At 39.6% G+C, this 25,035-nt stretch overlaps 1 protein-coding gene across 1 annotated transcript in view; it reads right to left on the reverse strand.

Moving 5' to 3' along the window:
* ntn1b (netrin 1b) overlaps window positions 1-25,035 on the reverse strand; it is an 82,346-nt gene that overhangs the window by 8,521 nt on the left and 48,790 nt on the right. The window contains exons 3-5 of the mRNA XM_017705677.2: window positions 18,817-18,966; window positions 15,793-15,846; window positions 11,869-11,943 (exon numbers count right to left, since the gene is read on the reverse strand). Of these exons, the coding sequence (XP_017561166.1) occupies window positions 11,869-11,943; window positions 15,793-15,846; window positions 18,817-18,966 (279 nt within the window). The remainder of the gene's footprint in view (window positions 1-11,868; window positions 11,944-15,792; window positions 15,847-18,816; window positions 18,967-25,035) is intronic.

The raw sequence follows: 25,035 nt of genomic DNA on the forward strand, positions 1-25,035 counted from the left end.
TTTTCAATGAGCACAAAAATGTTCAGTGAGAAAGACTGTTGTGCTTGAAAATGAAGCTGAGTGAGTGCAGATTGGTGTTGTGCTGGATAATGTCTGAGGAGATGCACTACTGTGCTAAAATCAAGGCCAGCCAAGAAAACTGAAAACAGTGGGTCTGTTTTTGCTTATTAAATGACTATATCACTCTAAACTTAAAACAAATAAACATTAATATAGCAAGACTAACAAGAACATAGGTTTGGTTCCTTGTCTTCTCAATTTAAAAAATCCTGTGAATTGCATTGATTTTTAAAAATCATTATATGTAATAAAGGACTGATCAGCTGAAGAAGGTACAGGATGGTAATTGTAAATACTGGGCTATGTTAAGAGGAGCTTTATGGCAGACATAAAACCACACTTGACTGCAATAATGTTTACTGTATGAATGTTTATTTATATTTATTCTAATATAAATGTTTATAATCAAATGAATAATAAAGATGGTTCTTGACTTGAATGTACAGCTCTAGGAAAAAACTTTTCATTTGTCTAGACCATTCAAATCAAGTGGAAGGCTTCATGGAGGTGGAAAATAGATTATTCAGTTCATCACACTCAGAAATCTTATTTATATCATGATAAGAAATTAACAGCTTATTTAATTGTTCATAAAATATTATATAAGTAAATAAAACTTGACCTTTAAGCTAACTAAAAGTGCTAAACAAAAACAGTTTGGATGACTGAAATTTGGCTTTTAAAAACTGAAAGACTGGGCCTGAGAATGAATAGTTTAATTGAAATGCATCAAATAACATATTAGGAAATAGTTTATTGTCTCTCTGGCGATTCTAGGATTTATTTTAGGCGGGGCCATAATAGGGCCACAGTTTCTGTTCCAGGGCCAAATAATGCCTTCAAATTCTAAGCATTCTAAGCAAACAATTATTCACAATACATATACATTTGCATATCTTACTCTCATTATACACATACATGAATTTGTGTGTTTTACATTTAATCATGAGGCTTGTAATTTTATAAACAGTGAAACATGGAGTTCAGATCATTTCAAATCATGTCAAAAACTCTACTGCTTGCCATGTATTTTAAAATATTTGTTTAAAATAACTGTGTAAAATAGATGTTTACAAAATTTGTAGTGTGTACAAAATTTGGCAAATATTTTCTTTTAAGATCCCTTCTCAAGAGTTATTTTAAATAGAGGCCATTCTAAAAAGCTCACTATCATTTGTGTTCTATTCACTGAAAGGCCTATACTGGCACCATAAGGTACAAAGTGCTTGGACCCCTATAATCGCTACTTGCAATGTAATTCGCAGAGGATTGCTTCGCTCTCATAGGGAGTACAGTCCACAGAAATCAAGGTGTTAAAATGAAGTGGTACCTGACTGTCTTGGCTGCAACTGCTCAAGAAACCTCTATTACACAGACAAGGTTTCACTTAGCAGTACAGTTAAAGCACCGACTTCCAGTATTAATGTTCATTTTATCCAGCAGCATTCTGAAACTCTTTCAGTCAACACCATTCACAACAAGTTTTCAATGATGTGACTGAAGGTACTGGGTGTCTGTAGGAGGTCCCCACCTCCAGATCCGCCCTTGGTCCAACTGTAGTTTCACACATAATTTAGCTTTGTTTATGTTCTCCATTTATGCTAGCCTTAAAATGTTAGCCTAGTGAGTCAGCTAGCTAGCCAATTAGCATACTAATGCTATGAATATTACTGTTAGCTAACATTATACATATGATAGCCAGTGCAATAGTTAGCTAACATTCATTCATTCATTCATTCATTAATACCTTTGTTTGTAAACAGTTTAGATAGCCTGATCACATCCGTATATCCTTAGTGTTTTTCCATAACTGCTTTAGTAAAGGCAGTAGTTCTGTACAGACAATGAACTTGAAGAACTTTTTTTTAATGACTCTATATAGCACCAAAAGGGTTCCACTACACGTCTAAGAACACTTTTAGTACTATATAGAACTTTTTTTGATAGAATTTTGCTTTTTTTTTTCTTTTATTGGGTACAGAGTACACCCACAGCCAAATAATCCATCCATCCATCCATCCATCCATCCATCCATCCATCCATCCATCCATCCATTTACCATGCCGCTAGGGTCGCGGGGCAGCTAAATAATGTTTATGTTAAATTTCTATGTGAAAAAAGTAAGCCTGTACAGAGCATAGAGCGAACTTACTTAAATAACATTATCAGTAAAATTTAGTGCACAATTTCTATTTATCTCCGAGTTGAACACACTGGAAAAACACAAAATATAAAATGTGCAAAAAACTTTTGCACAGGGAACATTTAACATTTTTATTTTTCCCAATATGTTAAATTCAGCAAACAAATTGTGCTTTAAAAAATGCATAATGTGTTCTCTGCAGACAATGTGTTATTTTCCCATATAAAACCAACAAAAATTTGACGTTTGTATACAACTGTAGCTCTATAAATAAGTTCTTTTAGAAAACTTTAAAATTCTTTGTGGAATCGCAAAGGGTTCTTTTGCGATACATAAACCATGGTAGAACCATGCATTGAAAGGTTCTTTCAGGATCCATAGTCCTTATTCTGTGGCAATCTTGTCTGGTTCCACTTTTATATTTAAGAGTATTCTGCTCAGGGCCCTAAATACATCTTAGTACGAAGACCATCTTAACTGGTAGAGAGAGAGGGTTCAATGTCATGCTCGCTCTACCATCATCTTTGTGCTAAGATGTCCTGGGGAAGCTCAGTCTAGATAAACAGCTTTAAATCTAACTTTCTGAGGTGGTCTAAGACCTTTGGGTAGCACTGTAGATCTTCAGAGCGTGGCGGAAAGAACAAAGGGATTGGGTAGGGTGGACACAGAAAGAAAGAAGTGGAAGCTGCTGGGCCTCCTGCCGCTGCCGCTCTGTGTTCTGTGGGCAGTGTGTGTTGGGGCGTGACCCACGCGCTCCACACAAGCCAGTCTAATCTAATTAGTGCGCCTGATTAGCGCCCTGAAGCTCCGGCTCACACCCCCGCTGGGCAGCCCTACGCCCAGACGCTTATCACTGCGCTGACTGCTGGCCTTGCTGCAAGAGTGTGTGTGTGTGGCACAGCTCGGGGCCCGTGTACACACACGATGCTTTGATTCATTGTGGTCCTCTCCTGGCTCGGGACCAGGGGTGGCAGGCGAGAATGCAGGCCTTTTTGCTTGCTGTCTCCGTAGAGACGCAGAACAAAAGAGGATAAGCAGGGAATATTTCTCTTGCTCTCTCTTTCTGTGTTCCTCTCTCTGTCTCTCTCACTCTCTCTATCTGTCTCTCTCATTGTCAGTATAGGGCAGATTTAACACCTGATGTAGACTGGAGAGTCGAGATGGAGGTGGCACTGTTTAAACTGGGTGCCTCTTTCTGTGAGCCTTGTATGTCTGCAGAACACACAGAGCACTTTAGGGGTGTTTGAGAAATCAGGATGTGTAAATATGCAGCCTGCACAAAGGGACATGACCGAAAAACTCTCAGGCTTGGATTTAACCATGGAGAGGTCAGAAAAACCCGTCCTGAAGAATCCTCTAGAACGAACCCAAAAAGCCTTCAGACATCAAAAGCACATTGATGAAGGGAGAACAGTAAAGGCAGAAACAGTGTTTTTCAATCATTTTCAGGGTCTTCATAAAGGCCTAAATGAAAAATATCTCCGAATGCATTAAAAAATGAATCATGTGCAGGATTATGACAACTGGGCTTCTTTTTTCTCCTCTGAGTTGTTTCAGAAGGATCACATTTTCTCCATCTCCTTTTATTGCTCTGTGAATGAGAAAAACAGCAGAGTCCCCATATTTCCATGCTCATTTGGACGTGTTTGAAAGAGCTTGTGACTCTTTCTCCCTGCCCTGGCTCTGATTGATGAATTGTGAGGCTTTTTGGGCGGCTGACAGCTCTGTATAGGAACAGCATGGCCCATTTGCTGCATGTGATGCGTCTCAAAAATTACCCAGCCGCCCAGAACGCACACCGCGGAGGCTTGAATAGGCCGTGGAAGCTTCTTCGCTTTGTCTCGCTGCTTCGCTTTGGGTCAGAAACAACTCCTATAAAAACTTTTATTCCTTCACTCATGCATGCTAATTGCTGAGAATGGCTGGAGGTTGATAAATGCGGAAAATTACTGAAAGCAAAAACAAAAGAAATGACTTTTGATGCTAGAGGCGAATAAGAGAACTGAATATGATACGATCTAAGCTCTGTTTGCACTCTTGTATGAACTTTGGAACTGTTTTACACCATTTGTCCCTGTCCTTAATGTAATCAATCAGCCAAGACATATTTGCTGTCTGAAGTTTGCACTACTAATTTTGTACTAGAGCTATGAGGCTAATGCTGCTAACAAGTAATGGAGACTTAAACCACCACAAATTAACATGCCTAATGATACAACCACTTTTCGTCACTTCATGCCACCACACAAGTTATCTTAGGTTGCCACTGGCAGATGTTTCGATGTCATATGTTATAGAAATAAATGAAAAGTACAGGAACCATAGTGGACAAATCTGGGGCCCTAAAATGATTTGCTTTTCGCTATTTTTTTTATTTTCATCTAATGCTACACAAAAGCTCATAATAAGAATAAAATGTTGAAGCTTGCTTTTTATGTTGTTGTCATTTTCATGATGTCGTCCACACTAGTTAGCAAGCTAGCTCACTCAATTTCTCTAGATACCTTAGCAATTCACCTATGAGCTCTATATTGTTTAAAATGTGCCTTTCAACCAATAGCAGCTACACCATCATCTCTACCTTTGGGAGAAAGTTTAAAAGTTTGTCATTTGTGACAAGACCAAATTACATTGCCAGACTGGCTAAACATAGTGCAGCACCAAGACTCAGGTGCAGAGACTATGAATCTGCAGAACAGTTTTTCTCATGGTGAGGCAAATTTCGACAGCGCATGTGGTAAGGGTTGCACGACTATTAATTCATTTTACTAGTCAGTGTCACGATAGGCCCCTCCCAGTCCTCCATGTGCTTTTGTTTTGACTCTTCCCGGTCCTGCCCCCTTGTTTCTCCACCAAAGACTCCACCCTTGATTGGTCCTCACCTGTTTCTTGTTAACCACCTGTGTCTCGTTAACCTGTGCCTGTATTTAAGCCCTGTGCTTTCCCCTGTGAGTTGGTTGGTCTTTGTAGTGTATTGTATTGCGTTGTTTGGTGTTTGTTCTGCTGGCCTTCGTTCTGTGTTTAGCTTGTTTTCCTTTTTTGTAATGCCTGTCCCTCGTTCTATCTGTGTTGGCTCTCTGACCCTGGACTGTCTAGACCCTGAGAATGGATTTACCCCTAATAAATCTCGCTTCTCTCAGCACATGCGTCCGCCTCAGCATCGCTCCCTGGCGTTACAGTCAGTTAGACATTCAAAGAAGTAGTCGACTAGCCAGCTAGTCATCATTACCATACTGGAAAAAAACTAATGCGGAGATCTGTGAAAAAGGATGGCTGGGACAGCAAGGTTTAGCCTAACATACTCTGCCCACCAAAGTGCACAGACTGTCTGATGTACTGTACACTAAAGTTACAGGGGAACTTAAAGTGGTATAGACGAGTGTTTCAGAGGCCTAGTCACTGAACCCGAAAACATTGTTTCTATCCTGTTTTAAGAAGTTTCTTTTTTGCCACGACTTCATCTATAACACATATACACAACACAAATAGTGCTCTCCCTCCCACTCTCCCTCACTGTCTTGTGTGATATTTCAGTGCAGTTTCACACAACTAACAGTGGAGGTGGTTTAATCTCGTCTAGCATTTTGCCACAAATAAAGTACTTTGGGCTTTGAAATGAGAAAAAGTGATTTCTATTCTCTTCTCCTGCCTGTTCACTGCAGTTTTACCACTGCTGTATTTCAAGGCCCGTCCTAGTCGACTAGTCTATGCAACCCCTAGCATGTGAACATATACTCTACATCCTCACGCACTTATGTCCAAATGCTTTGAGTTGTTATGTAATCTCAGATGGACTTGCTTTAGTGCTTTCTGACACTTCAGGACACACGGTTGTCTATGAAAATGGGCAAAAGTAAGTCGTATCGCTAAAAACAGTAGTAACATCCATTTTGAGGCCTGAATTTCCATTTCCAGTTCTTAGGTAGTAGGGTTGTCACATTAATGGAATTTTAGCTGATGATTCGTTGTCATATAAATACATGCCATTAATGATCGTTGTTATTATGCAACTATTATTAATATTTAAGTCTAAAGCAGCTAAGTTGGTCAATAGCTATCTTGTTCTTATCTCTTTACTTTGCTGCTAACAAGAGATGATACACTTCACTGTAGTGTGTGTAACTGGTGTCTATACCAAAGCTGACATTTTATCTTGAGACTGTGAAAATATGAGTGGAAAAACACTTATTCTGCAAACATACATGCTAAAATTAGCATTAGCTATACTAGCTATCAAACTATCAAATAAACATTACCCTAAATCAAGTTATAGCACACAGTTAAAAGTTAGAATCTTAAGTTAGATCTAAAAAAAGAAAGCTATTTATTTTATTGAAATCTTTTTGGCTCAAACCAACTAATGGAAATGCATCCAGCTCACAATACGCTTCTCGTGATACACCATAAGAGTAGTAGTCCAATGACTGCAGTAAACAATTGCGATTATAGCAAACGACTACAATGCTTCATTACAACCAAGTGGAGGCACACTTGATTTTACTTGTTGAATCAATTAGTTAAGGTCTTCAAACAGTTGAGATTGATTGATTGTTTATGAGGTGAGAGGTTAGAATAAAAGCCAGCCCTTGTTTTTCAGTCTGACCAACTATTCTTATAGTAAGCACACTTATTTCATACAACAGAATCTGCCATGTACTACATTTGTATTACTGGAAAAACTATGTAAATTTGACGTTTGGCTTTTCTATGCCTTAAGAAAATCTAAAAATTGATAACAGCCAGCTGCCCAAATCCTTCCTTTAGGAGAATGGCATGGTAATACGGCTGCTATAGCAGATGATGGATTTATACGTTGGTTTAGGCCAGAAACTATGAACTTCAGGAGGGCTCTCATAAACATATAGGCAGAGAAATCTGTAACCAGAGATATACTGCAAGCTGATACGTGGTGAAGATACCAATGCATTCTCTCGCTCTGTCTCTGAAGGGAGTAACACTGCGGTCAGGAGACACAAGCCTGGCTCGCACTGCATCTCCTCCTGAATATCAACATGATAAACAGCTCCCCTGTGAGAACAGACCCGAACTGTATGAACAACTGGTGGTTGAGAGACAAGAGGTGCACGGAAACTTTAAACAGACGATAGGAGCTAAAAAGAACCACAAAGGCTTGTTAATGGATCTCTCTGTCTTTGTAATTTTCTGTGGGTGCTGTTTCAGCTGATAATAATAATCTAATATCTCTAATTTTCTGTCCGTTGGAAGGGTGGCCAGGAAATGTTTTGGAAACCAGTTGTAGAGTGATTTTAAATGACTGATTGAAAGTAATAAGAGGTAATGAGATATTAATATTGATATAGTGCTCACGATGGACGGACTTGATGCACTCTGGATGGCCTCTGCGAATGCAGTGCTATGTCAATGCGAAGAATGTGTTTATGCGTTCTCTCTCTTTTATCCCTCTGTACTAACAGATACTGTTTAGTTTGAACGCTCTAGACTGGTGAGGCAGGGACAAACTCAAGATGTTACACCACAGAGTCAAACAGCATCACTGTTTCCCTCAGCTCTGCACACAGCTTTAGAGGTGATAACTCATGCAGTGACAGTCACACTTGCTTGGGTAGCCTAGGAGAAGTATAGAGAAGCCAGTGACCATTCAACTGCCTCTGTAGCAGTGGGGAACCCCCTATGGCCTTCTAAGCTTGCCGAGAAGACCTAATGATTTCTGCGAAATAAAGAAATAACTGTGTAATTTTTGGTTCATATTTATTTAATACAATCTTAATCTTATTTAAACTCTGAAAACTCATTTCATTTAGAAGCTACACTATGTAAGATTCGGGGATTTTGAGACTTCTCTAAAACGTAACATTGGTTGTGCTTCAGGTACCTTAGATAGATCTGATGATTACGACTTCATCGAAAAAATATTTAAAGAGAATGTCAAAGCACGTCTTCTGATGATATAAGTGAATTACTTAGTATTTACAGTACTGTGCGAAAGTTTTAGGCATCTAAGCTATTTTTTTAACAATTGACCCAGTTTATCAAAATATACATTAGAATAAAGTCATATTCATAATTCAAATAAATATAAAAACAATAAAAAGTAACAAGAATTTCTGGGGTCCATATTTTTCCTCGACACCTTCACAGCCACCACAGAGAGTCGTTAATATCATCAATTACATCATGAGCTCAATTTACTGAGCACTGATTGGTCAAACCTGGAGCTGCTTTTTAACTACATATAATACTGGGCTTCCTTGAGGAGAGGCTTGGAAATGGTTAAACACACTAACATCCACAAAATTACTATTCATTATATATATATATATATATATGTGTGTGTGTGTGTGTATATTATATATATATATATATATATATATATATATATATATATATTTATATTATATATTAAAATATATTTTAATTATATAATATATATATATATATATATATATATATATACATATGTAAAATATGATTAATTAATATTCTACAAATTCTGTTTATTCAAATATTAACACTTTTCTCAGCAAATAAACACAAACTACACAAATAAACAGATTTTGAAAACATGTCTTGGGTGCCTAAGACTTTCACACAGTACTGTTCATCAGTATTATGTTTTATTTCAGACCTACACGTCAAGCCAGGACTTGTTTCCCTAACTCTGTGATGCTACTTCTTTCAGTTTTAACAAAAAACTTACATAATGCAGCTTTAATGTTTGATTAGAAACATAAGGGTTAAATTCTCAGAATCCTTTTTTATCTCCAGTGTCTAGGTAGATCCAGCTGAGAGTGCCCTGTCATTGATTAGCGCTTCAGGCACTGGACTCGAAGTCTTACGTGTCAGAGTAAGTGCTAACACAAGAAGTGAATGCTCTTTTATTGAACTCAGCAGGAGGGAGGGGGAAACATGCTGCCCAGCACTGGATGATACAGCCAGGAAGCAGGCAGTTCACTTCTAACCACACATTTCCTGCACAATTTAGATAGCAAACTCACACAAACTACTCCATAGCCCAGCACAATACAGCACAGGCAACTTTCAAACACATCTTTTAGCTAACAACATTGTCCTATCCACAACCAAAGTCTCTCCCTCCATGTGAGTGGCACTCCCACGAGGCTCCGCATGTAGCTGCTCTGCATGGCCATGCCCCCTGTGCATCCACGGACAGTAGCGAGTTGCTACAGTAAATAGGTAATGACACTAACATTTAACTAGAATCCCATAGAGGCACTAGCAGAAATGAGCATTACTGTAGAAATCTATTCTGAAATTTGTGGCCCAAACTGAAGAGCTAGCTCTACAGTCATGGTTCGGCACTGCTCTACAGTCAACACAGTTATGATATTATTACACTCTTTATATATCAGCACCAAAAGGGAATGGCATTTTTTTTTTTTTTGAGGGAAGTTCATGCACTTAGAGTGATTTTATTGGTAATATGCTAGGCTGCCCTTCAAGAGGGTGGTCCTGAACTTTCTGAAGAGGCAGATCACAAACACAGGGAGATTTGTGTCTGCACTGTTGGTTGGAGGGATAAGGTGTGCACAGTGTGATGGTGTTTTTATGACTCTTATAAATCTTTTAACCTCTATCAACACGTATACGAGCATAGGTGCTCATGAACGGCCTGCAAATCCGCAATTTCAACAGGAACCAGCTGTCCCCTTTGTCCTCTGGAGGCTGGGAGACAGTCTGAGCACGTCCATCAGGAGAGCCGTGCTGGGCCATAAGCTTTGATGCTATAACTTAAACCCATTGCGCATGAGTAAACCAACAGCGCTGCAGGGGAGAAGTAGAGAGGCAAGAGGGTGACAAGATGGAGGTAAGTGTGTGATTTACACCCGATTTCAAAATTGTTGGCTCAGCTGTTGTTGCTATGCGGCTGACGATGCTCTTCATGTGACTCGCTTATATTATAGATAGCTTGCTATCTCTTGCTTGTGCAATTACATTTACGGCACTTGGCAGACGCTCTTATCCAGAGCGACTTACAATTTGATTGCTTTACATGGGCAGGCGAAGGTGGTGTTAGGAGTCTTGCCCAAGGTATAGTGTAGGGTGCTTACCCAGGTGGGGGATTGAACCCCAGTCTACAGTGTAGAAGGCAGAGGTGTTACCCACTACACTACACCAATTACTTGGTGCAAACATGGATGACGTAATAAAATAAAGTTTTACCATGTTTTCATGTCACTAACGAGACACAAAGAGTTTCAGTCCATAGGTGGAGCCTTATTTTAGCCACACCCCTGCATTTTACAGCAGGAAGTGAGACTGCATCCCTGTCCCTCATGGCCTGGTAACTGGTCAACAGTTAGACCCCATTGCTCAGAATGAGCTAAAATTGTCACTACTGAAACATCTGGTAACGTTTCGAAGGAGTTATATTTGCTTTTGTAGGGCCAAAAAGGGGCAGTCGTGGGCTGGAGGTTAGGGATCCAGCCTCATGACCGGAAGGTTGCTGGTTTGATCCCCAGAGCCGACAGCACGTGACTGAGGTGTCCTTGAGCAAGACACCTAACCCCCAACTGCTCCCCAGGCGCTGCAGATTGGGCTGCCCAACACTCCAGGCAAGTGTGCTCACTGCCCCCTAGTGCGTGTGTTCTCACTAGTGTGTATGTGGTGTTTCACTTCATGGATGGGTTAAATGCAGAGGTGAAATTTCCCAGTTATGGGACTAATAAGGGTCTCTTAATCTTAAAAATATTCAATCATTTATTTCAATAAAATAAACATAATTAAGCTATAGAGTCATTCAAAGCAAAAGTATTTTAGTCTAAAGCCAAAGTCTGTTAAAAGTCTAAAATGTATTCTGAACTCGGACTTTGCAACACTTCAGTAGAATAATCCATATATAGAAAACTAGAAATTAAACCAGAATAAAACAATTCCCAACAATATATAGCTGTTAAAGTTAATATCACATTAAGGCGACAAATTATTGTTGGTACTAATTTTTTAATGCATTTTCCTAGTTCCTGGACTCTTTAACCACAGTGGTTCAGCTGCTTGTGTGCTGTATGTTGCTATAATAGAATCTGTGATTGTAGTTGTTTTTGTTCAAATACAGCTTTTAAAGCAATAAGTATGTTTTCACAGAAAACGGTGCAAAAATAGTATTGAGGTCTCAGACATTTGGAGCCCACTGTAGATTCTGATAAAGCTTTTGTTGTGTTCTTATATAGCTGCTGTTAAAAACCTTTCTTTAGGGCCGAATTTGAAAATACAAAATTGTGATTAATCATGGTTAACTGAACTGAAAAATCTTATTAATTTCATGCAATTATTTTAATCTTTTGACATTTTAACATCTTTGACTTAATAGAGTTGTATACAATAGTTTGGGCTCCTCTTACAGTTTAAATTACAGTTTATTTGCTGAGTTGAACATGTTCAAAAAGCTTTGGCACAATTGATATTTTTGTTTTATTTTTTCCAATATGCTGAGCAAATAAATTGAAATTGTGCAGTACAATTTGCAGAAATATGTTATAATAAAGTGTAATCTGTAAAGCTTGTGTTAACTAACACACAACAAAATGTGTGAGGTTTTCAAACTTTTGCGTTTAACTGTAGGCAAGTAGACCTCCTGCCATGAGGTAATGTCATTGAGGAGGCCCAGACTCCACAGCAACAATCATCCAGAGAGATCAACCATGTCTGAAGTGTCATTCACTCACCAAAGTCCTTCTTGCAGTATTTCTTCATGGTGACCTTCAGTTTGCCCTTAGAGGCTTTGCAGTGAGAATCACAGTCTGTGGAAGCAGAAGTAAAAAGAAAACATGACAAAACAGCAAAGGAAGATCTCAATAGACCGGTTCCATTTAGCATCACTTTAAGGGACTCAGATCCAACTTTTTTATTCTGCTCTGCATTCCTGCACCCTTAGAAGCTGGAATTTTATGCTTGCCAAAAAATGTCTTGGCAAATTCAACCTGTTTACCTGTTTTCTAGTTTATCATGGCATATTGTGTTATTCTACACTTTATAGAATTTCATCCTACAAATCCAGCCCCCCATTTGCTCATATCTGTACCATGCTGTAAAATGTTAAATGATTCTATGGCCCATCTGCTATCCAGGCATCCAATCTCATGCCATACATGCCTTCAGTGAGAGTGCCCCGGTAGAAAGGACTGAGGCTTAAACTCAACCATTGTCAGTTCCTCTCTAACCCTTATTATCCAGGCCAGTCTCTCCACCACCCCCCATCCCAGACCCAACATTAACCACGTCAGTGTAGGGGGTAAGGAGGTCATTTAAACTCAAAGGAAAGCCACTGAGAGGGGTGGGAAGCACCGCTGAGAGTTCTCGTCTGCAAGGCCCTCAATTTAATTCAAATCAACTGAATTAAATTAAGCCATGCTCCATTCACTTGGTCTGTACGAACCCGGTAGAGTGGATCCTGGTTTGAATGGAGCTTGCAACATATCGACTCACTGTCAGATCAGACTCCAGGACCTATGATTAATAGCTCCTGCGCTCAGCACATCCATTTGAAACCGCTGCGACGTCCCAAGCTCCAGAATGTGCCAGAAGGCCTCGTCGATGGTTGCTGTTGTGTTGGGTCGACGCCAGACACCTTTTGGACAGAGGCCGGGCTCGAACGAGGCCAGGCAGAACGGTCCCCTCCGACATCTCTCTCCTGACTGACACAAATTGGAACCAGAGAGTCTCTCGGTGTGGCTACCTCACATAGCGGTAATAACCTGGAGGTTTCTCATTTTTGGAAGATTGGGGGGAGGGAGGACAGAAGGAGGAGGAGAAGGAGTGAGGGGAGATGGGAGAGAGAAGACCTTTCAGCTTTTCGCCTGAATATGGACAAACTTCATTATTTTTTTCCAGGGCCTCTGTTCAGCCCTCCCTTTTCACGGCCCTTTCTATTCCGTGTGAATGAGGTTGCCTGGGCGATGGCGAAGCGGCAAAAAAACTCCACCCCAAAAAAGAAGTTTGAAGGGGGAGGAAGAGGGGGTGATAAGGTTGGGGAAGCGGGGTGGAGTGGGGGGGTGAAAAAGACAGAAATAGAGAATAAGAGGTAGAGAGGTTTAGAGAGAAAGAGAGATGGAAAGAGAAAGTGAGAGGTAGGGAGTGTAGCGGGAGAATGAGTCAGGAAATGTATATAAGAAAGGTGTCTTCCCATCTTAGGGGGAAAACTGTTGGAAATGTGGAGGAAGTAGCTGGGGGCAGGGGACGAGGGAAAGTAGTGGAGAGGGAGGGAAATCCTAAAGTAAATGAATTTGATGAGTCCATATCAACCACGCCTGATTTCCATGTAAATGTACTGTGGCAGGATGGGAGAGCTTTGTGCGCCCGCAAGCCCCATCCGCCCCCATCCTGCCTCTCTTTGATATGCCCGGGCTGCCATTAGGGGGGCCACACAAAGCCTGGCGCTGCCCATCACACCCACGGCCCTCATTAACACCCGGCCCCCGCTGGGAGACAAACGCCTGCTTTGTGGAGCCTCTCAAGTGAGGCCATGCTATAGTCAGCTGCTCCGCCAGGGGACCACACCAGAGGTTTTATTCAGCACACAACTACTGCTGTGAAACCAAGGGAAGGTTCCAAGCCTTTCTCTAGACCAGTGGTTCCCAAATTCCAGTCCTGGGGAACAACCAGTGAGCAATACTCAAGGCCTTCTAGGCTTTTTCAGAAGGTATAATAATTTATGGGATAATAAATTTATATAATTTATTATTTTAAAATACTTGTCTGTTACTTTAGTACATCATGCTTGTTATACTGTATTAATACTTTTGTTCCATTTGTAGGTTTTGGAAACATAAGCACATCACAGACTGCGGAGAAGCAAGGAGCAATATCTCATTCCAGTGCAGGAGTCAGGACAGGACAGAGTGGCCAAGAGGCCATTTCTGAACATCTCTAGCATCTAGTTGTAGTTGTGTAGTCAGGATTTGGTAGAACATCTGTACACAACGTGCATTACTAACCTCCTGTGGAGCTGATAGTGACCAACCTGCAGAGATAATAAGCATGAAAAGCAGTGCTAACGCACCATCTCCCTCCTAGTTCTGTACATTCAAAAACTCCATGGTGAAACAAATGCATGCAAATGAAGCATGTAATCAGATTAAGATCCCTGCTAGCCTTTGGGTGGCGAGGGCTTTGGATGTTCTGAAGACTCAATACTCGCTAGTTAGAATGTCAATACAATAGAGCCAAGAAACGCTTCCCTGCGTCATGTAACAGTATCAGATAGATCCCACAGTAAGGCATTATGTGGAACATGTCTTGCCAATCTGGATTTGAATAGGGACTGGGTTCTTGTTTGATAAGCATGTTGCATTTTCCATCATGGAAAAAGAAATGGAAACAGTAAACCGTGCACAGATGCTACTGAGAAGTTTTGTAACAGGGGAAAAAAACTTGACAATGATTCTATTGGCATGATTTGAGTGTTCTGCCATGTAACAGTTATGGTTCTAAGCAAAGCCCAGAATGAAAAGGAAAGAGAAAAGTAAGAAGAGAAAGAATCAGATGAACAGCAAAAAAGCAAGAAGATTAAATAACTTAAAACTAAAGCTGGAATCCTCTTAATCAGAACATTTTCTGAACTACTGCTGGTGCAGCGTTGTTGGACAGCTCAACATGCTTGGAGGAGAACACTAATTGCCGATTCTGCATGAGCTAACAGATGATTGTTTCTGCTAGCTGCTCCCTACACACCTAGAGAGAGAGGCCAATTATGCTCTCTTGGACTCTGAGGATGGCTATGGGTTAAATTAGTGACCCCCTGACAACAAGGCAAAATCCCTATGATAGAAGTTAGAAAGTTATTTAGAGCTATGCAAATGAGATCATACACTATATTTGCAAAGGTATCCAGACTCCCCATCTAATAAGTGAATTTGGTTAGTTTAACCACTGTCCATGTCTGAAATTTTGAATTTCCTTTGGTGTGTATGTTCTCTGAGTTTGGCTAAGCACATATCTGATTAAATATTCAAATCAATCAAACTTTATGGCTAAAAAAACAGAGTTTTTTCACTTAATTAAGCATATTAAAATTAATCTTTTGGTCTCATGGGACTTTAGCAAAACAATATTATCTGTGAATAAAGTTCTGTGGGATTTTTCCTTATTGTACTACATTAGTACAATAGCCTAAGGTCATCAAAACCCATGCCAAGTGTCAGCTAGAAGGGTACCAAGCCCCCAGCACTAGGCTGTGGAGCAACAGAGTGGAGGAAGCATTATCCAGTACCTTTCCAATAAGTTGGAAAAGCAGTGATCCAGCACTATTCATCCATCATCAGTATCTGACCTCACTAATTTTCTTGCGGCTAAATGCAATCAAATCCTCACAGCGATGTTCCAACATCTAGCATAAAGCTGTCTTAGAAGAGTACAGGCTGTTACTACAGCAAAAGGGAAACAAAATCTCTGTTGATCCCTTTAATTTAAGACATCTGCACTGGATAAGCAGATGTCTACAAACATTTGAACATCCAGTGTACTTTCTTTTGAATGAGTATTGTATCCTTTCACCAACTGCGATGACCTTGCAAAACATGGAACCATCTGTCCTTGAACAGAAGGTTGATCAAACTAATACAATTATTTTTATATATTTTAATAAAACTCACCTGTTGGTTCTTCTGGAATGCTGTAAGTGGCGGTTGGGGAGGCCACCGGAATCTCTATTAACAAGGACGAAACAAAACAGACACACTCAGTAACTACAAACTGCTCAATGCCACATTTTCTCTTTCTTTTGCTTGAGATTTCCTTTTTCAGAGAATACTGGAAGAACACTTAAATTACACTTCACTTCGAGGCCTTCATGTATTGAGCAACATAACGATTTATTAAGACACAGAGAGTCTCAAGGCCCCTTTTTAATAGACGTGTTATTGATCACTGATGAAAATGCATGTATTTGATTTTATTATGTTTCCTGCTCAAAGCCCACTCTTCACTCTCTGCAGCGCAGGCTTTTGTAAGCTATCCGCCGCCAGGGGATCCAATAGCCATTAAAACTGCAGTTGGCACAACGTCCAACATCACAAAAAATTTTATATCGACCTATTAAAACTAAAACACATTATCTCGCAAAATATATGAGAAACCAAATCTTTGCAGCTCAAGCACTGAGGCTTGCACTCCAGGTTTTACACTAGATTTGTTACTTTCCCAATGAAAGGAAGGGAAACCTAATTCCATGGGGTTCATAGGTTTCATTTTGCTTTAGTGGAAGCTTGCCAAACATATCATAGTGGTTCCATATCCAAGATAGCTTTGACCAAAGGCCAGGTTCATCCTTATTGACGACGCTGTCCATTTTAATACGGCAGAATGGTAGAGGTTAATGCTAACTGCCCGTCATTGTGTCGTGCTCCCAGGAAATTATCTTATCAAGCAATGCCAGTGGGGAAGGGCTGTTTGCCAGCTTCCCCTCACTCCGGCCCGCTGTGTGGTCCTGCCGTTTATCACCACGGAGATGGAATCTGCAGCCTTGTTGATACTGCCAATAAACATATCACCAATCATGGTTTCGAAGCAGGCTGTTAGATTCATGGCCTGATGGGCCATCAGCAAAGCCGGGGGCACACAAGGCCACGTCGTTGGGCCTATATAGCCTGTTTGCTTTAGCACAGGTCAAATAGCAAGATGTCCATCTGAGGAAATAATGGGACTGGGAATGGGGGCGGGAATGAATAGAGCCAGGCCATGAATTCATGAATAATAAGTGTTTATGTAAACTGTTTTTAGGGTGTTATCCATTGGATACCTGTGGGAGTACTTGAGGGATTGCAACAATAACTCGATTTGGAGCGCTCTGAGCTAATGTTTGTTTAAAGGTTTGTTCAATTTGTGGACGTTTTTATTGGCATTGTCATCTCTCAGTGTCTTGTTAGTGTGGATGTTCAAGGTCACACCTGTTCAGAACTATGGAAATGACAGAATCTATGGAGATAAATACACAATAATGAGTGTTTCTTCAATCTCTTTAAACTTTAAGCGTTTGTATGTCCTTAAGTAACAGTCCTTACTGCGACCAAACATTCTGCACAATTCAGTCATTGAGTTGTAAGCATAGTCATTCAGAACGGATTGATGTGAAACTCACAAGTCACATTTCTTTACAGTGGTGGTGATAAGAACCAGGGGTCACACATTAAATACAGCCATCTCATTCACTGTCCAAAGCCTACAGGTCTTCCCAGCTTATATATATAATGTTTATAATGTTAAAATAGCGGCGATTAAAAAAGTTTTCTTTAGGCACTATTTCGTCTTACAATGCCATGCATGTACCTCTGCACCATAAATGCATTTTAGGCCAAAACTTAATCTCAAATCAAGGCAATGTCTCAGGCAAAGTATCCATGACCATTTCATGTCATAATTTTCTGTGAGGGAGCTTTTAGAAGCAAACTCTTCAGACTTCTGGGTCCGCTGTAAACAATCCTGAGTAAGTTTTCATCTAAGGTAAGTTTCTCTAGAACAGAGCATTTCACATCTTTAATTTTAAATTGAATTAATTTGATAGAATTCCCCTATAAGACTAATAAAGCCTATAAACAAAATGCACACAGACAACATCTTAGCTTAATTAAAAGACCATCATTTTCCTATTAGGATATATATTAGAGCTGAACTGTTCCGTGTTTAAAGGGGAATTCAAACAATATTTCAAAATTTCTGTATCAGAACTGTTCACAGTGGTGGCGATAGGAACCAGACATCCAGCTCTGAAAGCTATGCTATGAAATAGTTATAAATAGCATTTCATGCCTTGAGACATTATTTTACAGCAGATCTGAGACATACAGTACTGTGCAAAAGTCTTGTTAAAAGTTGAAAGTGTTAATATTTGAATAAACAAAATTTATAGAATATTAATTAATAATATTTCACACACACACACATATATATTATACTGGACTTCCTCGAGGAGAGGCTTGGAAATGGGTAAATAATCACACAAACACACTCACATCCAGAAAATCATTATTTATTACGTATATAACATATACATAATAAATAAGGATTTTCTGGATGTTAGTGTGTTTAACCATTTCCAAGCCTCTCCTCGAGGAAGCCCAGTATTATATGTAGTTAAAAAGCAGCTCCTGGTTTGACCAATCAGTGCTTCAGTAAATTGAGCTCATGATGTAATTGATGATATTAACGAGTCTCTGTGGCGGCTGTGAAGGTGTCAAAGAAAAATATGGACCCAAGAAATTCTTGTTACTTTTTATTGTTTTTATGTGTATTTGAATTATGAATATGACTTTATTCTAATGTATATTGTGATAAACATCATCAAAACGAACATAAAAACTCGGTAGACACGTGCAGATCCATAATAATGATCCAATAATAAATAAAATGGCCATTTGCATTTTAAACATCATGACATCTGGTTTCTATTACCAGCAAAAATAAACCAGTCAATAATTTTCACATCGCACTACTCTGAACGACGTTGTTTACGTCTCACTGATTGAGTTGTGCAGAACATTTTTGAAAAATGTACGGAACTGCCCTTTAAGACTTGCGCCATGGTCACTCCTGTAAAGCAGCACATGGATGTATCATTTTTTTTCTTTTTGTTCGTTTGTTACTGGTTGATGGTCAGTAGGATATGCGAGAGAGAGTCTTACTGATGCAGGGAGCAATGGGTGAGCGGCTCTGCTGGTAGCCTTTAGCACAGCGGTTGCAGGTGATGCCCGTCACACCGTCTTTGCACGGACACTGTCCCGTAGTCTGATTACACGTCTTTCCCGCAGCACCAACTGGATGGCAGTCACAGGCTGGAAGGAGAAACAGATAAAGAGCTCTAAAGCTGTACACATCTCAGTGTATGCGAGACGGAGATAAATCTCTGATCTCACACTAATTACACTCAGTAATGATTCTTTAAACACTTCAATGCATCATGACATGTTCCATTTTACAATTTACAGTAGCAGTGATGTCAACCAATCAGTATTCAGTAGCACTAATGCTAATCAATCAGCACCCAGTAGCCATAATGCTAGTGTCCTATTTCCAGTTTTATTTTAGGACCCACATGCAGGCCACCTTTGGCATTTTGCAGTCACGTTTTTGGTATAAAACATCAATGGTCACTGACTCAGCTTAGTTCTTAACTAGGCTAACTACATTAATGTACAGCTGATGTAAGCTAAGCAATAAAACAATGGGCATATATTTCTCCGAGAAACTATCACGTTGGCAAATCGTCAGGCCCAGAATGTCCAATGGGTCATATCCAGGAGCCTGAGCCACTAGGGGGCCCCTGTGAGCAATTATGAGAAAATCTAAACCTCTGTTTTGATTCATGGTGGGAACTTTAGTAATGGCACAGTGATAAAAATGCACTAGCACCATGTCAGAGTAGAAGACGTCCATTTTGAAGGGCAAATATAAAGTATCAACCACCCAAGTTGGCGGTGATCTGCTTCATCAAAGGTAAGATATAAATGGAAAAAAACCCCAAACATTTCCACGCTCACCAAAGTTGCTGCTTTTCCATTTTTATGTACATTTCAACTGATTTTAATTTACATTCCCATCCTTGGGATCATGTTTTGCTTGTGAGGAACAGATGGGTGCTTTATAGGGAAATGTTACATTGGTTGTTTGGTTTATGTTACACTGTGTTTCCATTAATCTGCATAATCTTGCTACTGTTTTGTCTCGATTAGAAAAAATGTGTTCATATTGGTGACACTGTGGTTAGTAAGCTGTCACTGTGGTGCTGCATAGGCTTTGTTTAGCTTCACTACCACCCAGGGCCCCATAACTTAATGATCCAGGCCTGCACATCATCCACTCAAAAGAAAATATGTCATGTAAGACGAAGAGTCCTCATCAGGGTCCAGTGTTGTAGCGCTTGGCTTAGAGGCATCCTCTGTTACTCAACCAACATGAAAACGACAATTTTTCTCTCAGCTTTTTAAAAAAATGATTTCTAATCATGTCATAATCATGTCTTCAAATGTATTCCTCTACATTTTTCTAAATTACTGTATTACTGATTTTTTTAGCCTCTTAGCAACAAAGCTGTTACCTGAAAGAGTAAGCCTTTGGCCTTATATTAATTTATGCGCAAGTATTTCATGATATAAAAGACATATCACTGTCACAAAATTACGTTCGGTTAAGTTCACACATAATTTCATTTGGCCAATAAAGAAATTCATTTCAACTGTATCTCTAGTTCACAGACTGCCCATTAGGAATTTATAGTCATATGCAAATGTTTGGGCACCCAGCTCAGGTTTTTTTAATTTTATTTTATTGATTTTGTAAATACACATCCTTTACAAAAAAACACACTTCTGCATACTTAAATGCATGATTACTGTTTATTTAGTGAATTTAGCATATTATAATAAATAATAATAAAACATAAAATCTGGCCTGTGCAAATGTTATGGCACATTTTACACTTTTTTCCAATATGGTCAAGCAAATGAATAAAAATAGTGCACTAAAATGAGCTATAAAATACCATATTTAAGTGTGTACTTTGTAGAGGATGTGTTAATGTATTTTACATTAAAAAATGAACAAAACACAGCTTGATCAGCTGCGTTCAAATTCAAATTTGTGCAGCAAAAATCTCAGCAGCATGAACACAGATTTGCGGCATATAAGAGGAACTGTAGTGGAAACCTCAACTTAATGGAAATTCTCCGTGGCTCTTCATGAACGTACATGTGGAAGCTTAAGTTTTGGCTTGTTTAACCTCCCAGAGCTAGATGTGCCCTCTGAGCTGATAGCCAGTCTGGAACTTTATTCAGAGAAACCACAAAACCAGAAACCTCTATTTGACATTGTTCTGCTGTGCCGTACGAACAGTTATAGCCTGCACCTGTGAGTGTTTTGAGTGTGTGTGACTCTGGCTAGTCTTTTTCCTAGTTTCTTACTGCCGGGTATGGAGACTGCTCATTGCGTGCCTAAATGAGTGTGCGTGTGTGTGAATGTCTGGTTTTTGCTTGTTATATACACAGCACTGTGTAAAAGTCAGAGACCACCCTTCATTTATTACATTTGCAGTCAAAACTAGCCTAAAACTAACCGTAAGGCAAAAATGATTCACAAGTTCTTCAGCTATTCGGCATCAGGGGAAAAACAGAACATTACACAGAAGCCTCAACATCTAAATATAATAAATAGAAATGTTTTAGTATTTAGTGTATCCACTCACATAGCTGCTAGTCTTGTCTGGAGACTTGCTTTCAGGTTTTCAAAAAACCTGCCGAGATGATTTTCCACACCTCAAAGTTCAGTCTTAGAAGTTGGTTGTATATTCAGTCATTTTGGTTTCTGGACTCTGAGGTGGTCAGTCCATTGTTCTGAGAACATCAGCAGCTTATTTGTTTGATTTACAAATTCTCTTCATTGTTGTCCAGTTCATCTCCTCAGTGACGGCTTCTTGACAGCTACACATGTTTTCAGACTCATGGTGTCGAGTGGTCTTCTCACAGTTGAAGGATGGACAGAAACACCTGTGGATTTTTCAGATCTGAAACGAGAGTGGAGCTTGATTTTCTCCTCTCTCTCCTCTAAGTCTAAAGTTCTGTTTATCTGATGGTGACAGTTTTGGTGTCTACCAGGTCTTGCACTGTTGTTAGGAGTTCCATTTTCTGTATATCTGTCATTTTTCTTTTTTAAAACTTGTTCCATTTGTTCCAGGCTTCCATTGACTTTCCTCTTCCTTATATAGGTGGGTTATCTAGTACCAATCTCCTCAGAAACATCTGAAAAAAATATATTTTGTAACTAATGGCCATTATAATGAAGTTTAACCCCTGACAACGTTTTATTACACACTTCTATAACCTAAGAATAGCTCAACCAGTTTGCACTGAAGTCCCTGTAGTTACTGAATAATAAGCCTTAGTACTAGTATATAATAAGCAAGAGGTTAATAAATAAAGGGTGATCTCTGATTTTGGACACTTCTGTATATGTATGTAATGTGTTTTTTTTTAAACATGATTGGAAAACACCAGCTGGCCTTTACATTTGGTCAAAACTTCATGGTGAACAGACCAATAAAATGGTCCAAAATTAGCTTCCTTTAAAATGTCATTTTTCCTCCTCCTCTAAATGTACCACTTTAGGGATACAAGCTTTTGTTCTGACAGCAGCGATAGGTTGGTATTGGGATCTGTCTTGGTAGGCCTACACATGTGTGTGTGTCTCTGGACTGATATATGTATGTGTGTGTGCGTGTGAGTGTGTGTGTGTATATTGAAAGCCTTTGCTCTCTGCTGTAGGGTTGTGATGTGCCCCATAGGCCGCTCGCAGGCTGCTCTGATCGAGTTTCCAATGTAAAGGCTCTTGGCAGGCGCGGCCCCCACAAATAAAGGCTGAATAACGTTCCCCATTAATGGGGCAGTGCGGAGTACTTCAAAGCCACTCTGCTTAAGCTGTTAGTCAGGAGGATCACACATTAAAAGTGAGAATTTCGTTGCGTGCTGGCACTGCCCAACATTTACCATAAAGCTGCATGTTTGAAGTTCCAGCCCAGCTTTCTTCATCTGGCCGGTAGATTTTTATGGAGCTGAGGAGTAATTTGAAAACAACTTGAAGCGGGTAAGCCTCGCGAACTCTGACGAGCCGTTAGTGAGGAACGGGAGACGCTCTTGAAGATTAGAACTCTGTGGTTGAATTAAAGACGATTGCAAACTTTGTTTTTCTGAGTCCGAGTCTGATGGAGCTGGTTCCAATATTTTCCAGCAGCACACCTACTTTTTTCGTTTATTGCTCTTATACAATGTGTGAAAAAAAAGCCTCTTGACTTGACTTGGCTTGGCTTGAAACTGGTAAACAAACAAACAAAAATCACATTTTCCATGCTAAATTAAATCCAGTCCCGTCAGCCATCAACAGCACTAGAGTGCAACTATGAGATCATGAAACAGACATTGTTTTTCCTCCCACCATCGCCCTTTCCAACAAGAACATAAATTACATTCTTCTGACTTACTCTGATGTGAAAATCCTTTCTGAGTGGATGCAGAGCCCACATTAAGTAATATAGGATAATTATGAATTACAAAAACAATGGGATGGGACGGTGACCGAAACCAAATGAGAGCAGCTGGTGGAACTAATTTCAGACATCCTCTGGATGAGGCTGTGTGTTTTCACAGACAACAGCACTTGTGGGAAGAACAAGCGAGCGCTCTTTAAAAAGAGAGCGTTCTTTGGAGCACTGCCATAGGAGAACCTTTCGGTTCATGGTTCTCTAAAGAGAAACACTTTTGCAAACAAAATGTGAGAGTAGGAAAAATTTAAAGGTTTGCGGAATCACATTACATAAAGGTGCTATAGCAGTTAAAGTTTTCCTAGAACTGTAAGGCAAAAGCATAGCGGCCTTTACTTTTTAAAGGGGTATTTCAGCCTAAAACAACCTAAAGCACTGAAGATCTTTTTGCGTGGCTGTTAAACAGTTAAAATAATTCACTGCAATAAATCACATCCATTTGCATAGTTTATCATGATTAACCACATTTGTTTTATTTGCTCAAATTGAACCTAAAGATGTTCTCCATTTAAAAGCAGTGCATTTTGTTGTATTTATGACAGGACAAGTAAGTTCCATTAGAATGTATGTCATCGCTATCAAAAAAACTAAATCTCTAAAATAGTAACTTTACCGGAGAAGGCAAAAACTCTCACTCATGAACTTTAAGTTATTGCAAAGGTATTTTATTCCAAGTGACTTTAGAGCATTTCTATTGGTCCATTCTTCATGAAATGTTCATACAACATAAAGGACAGCTGGTGTATTGAAATGATGTAAATAAAAATAAATACCGACAAAAAATGGAGATATATGGTTTTCTCTGAATAGCAAAGATATTACATATATTGCATGAACATTGTATAGAATGTTATATACAATTCAACTTGAACATAAAATCAGATGAATGCAGGGGGAATGTAAAAAAAAAAAAATACTGCCAATAATTTTCATCACCACAAAGAACAGTAGCTGCATGCCCTGACTCCTCCGCCACTGTAGCCTCTTACTGTCAGTCAGCTATGATAAACCTTATTCAGAGGGAACTTTGATGTTTGAGGGTTTTTTGATTTATTCATAGCTCTTCTCTGAGCACTGTCTGATGTCTGCATCCTCCAGCGCTAATGTTATTGATATTACACTGTCAGGAATAAAAAGATTTGTGCAGGTACATTTTTGTGTAGCTTAACCACCTTAAAATCCCAGGCTTATTATATCCTAAGGCCTCTTATTCAATGACTACATGGACTACAATTCAAACGGACTGAACTGTTCTTGGTTTGTAGAAGTGTGTGGGAAAATTGTGGACCTGCTGGTGGATCCTGGCCATTTAAAGGGTTAAATAGGATTTTAAAAAGCTTGGAGGTAAAACTGGGAGTGCGGAGTCAATGGAACTTAAAAATATAATTGCAATGGAATATGGTACAATTATTAATATTCCCTAACTAACGATACCAAATACTTTCAACAAGGTGTTGGAAACGTTCCTCAGAGATTTTGGTTGGTTATTTGAGTTACTTTTGCCTTTCTATCATCTCAAACCCGTCTGCCCATCTCCTCTGACCTCTCACATCAACAAGGCATTTTCGTCCACACAACTGACCGCTCACTGGGTATTTCCTCTTTTTTGGACCGTTCTCTGTAAACCCTAGAGATGGTTGTGTGTGAAAATCCCAGTAGATCAGCAGTTTCTGAAATACTCAGACCAGCCCGTCTGGCACCAACAACCACGCCATGTTCAACGTCACTTAAATCCCCTTTCTTCCCCGTTCTGATGCTCGGTCTGCACTTCAGCAAGTTGTCTTGACCACCTCTACACGCCTGAATGCAGTGAGCT

This window comes from Pygocentrus nattereri, chromosome 14 (genome assembly GCF_015220715.1).
Source record: "Pygocentrus nattereri isolate fPygNat1 chromosome 14, fPygNat1.pri, whole genome shotgun sequence".
NCBI classification, from domain to species: domain Eukaryota; kingdom Metazoa; phylum Chordata; class Actinopteri; order Characiformes; family Serrasalmidae; genus Pygocentrus; species Pygocentrus nattereri.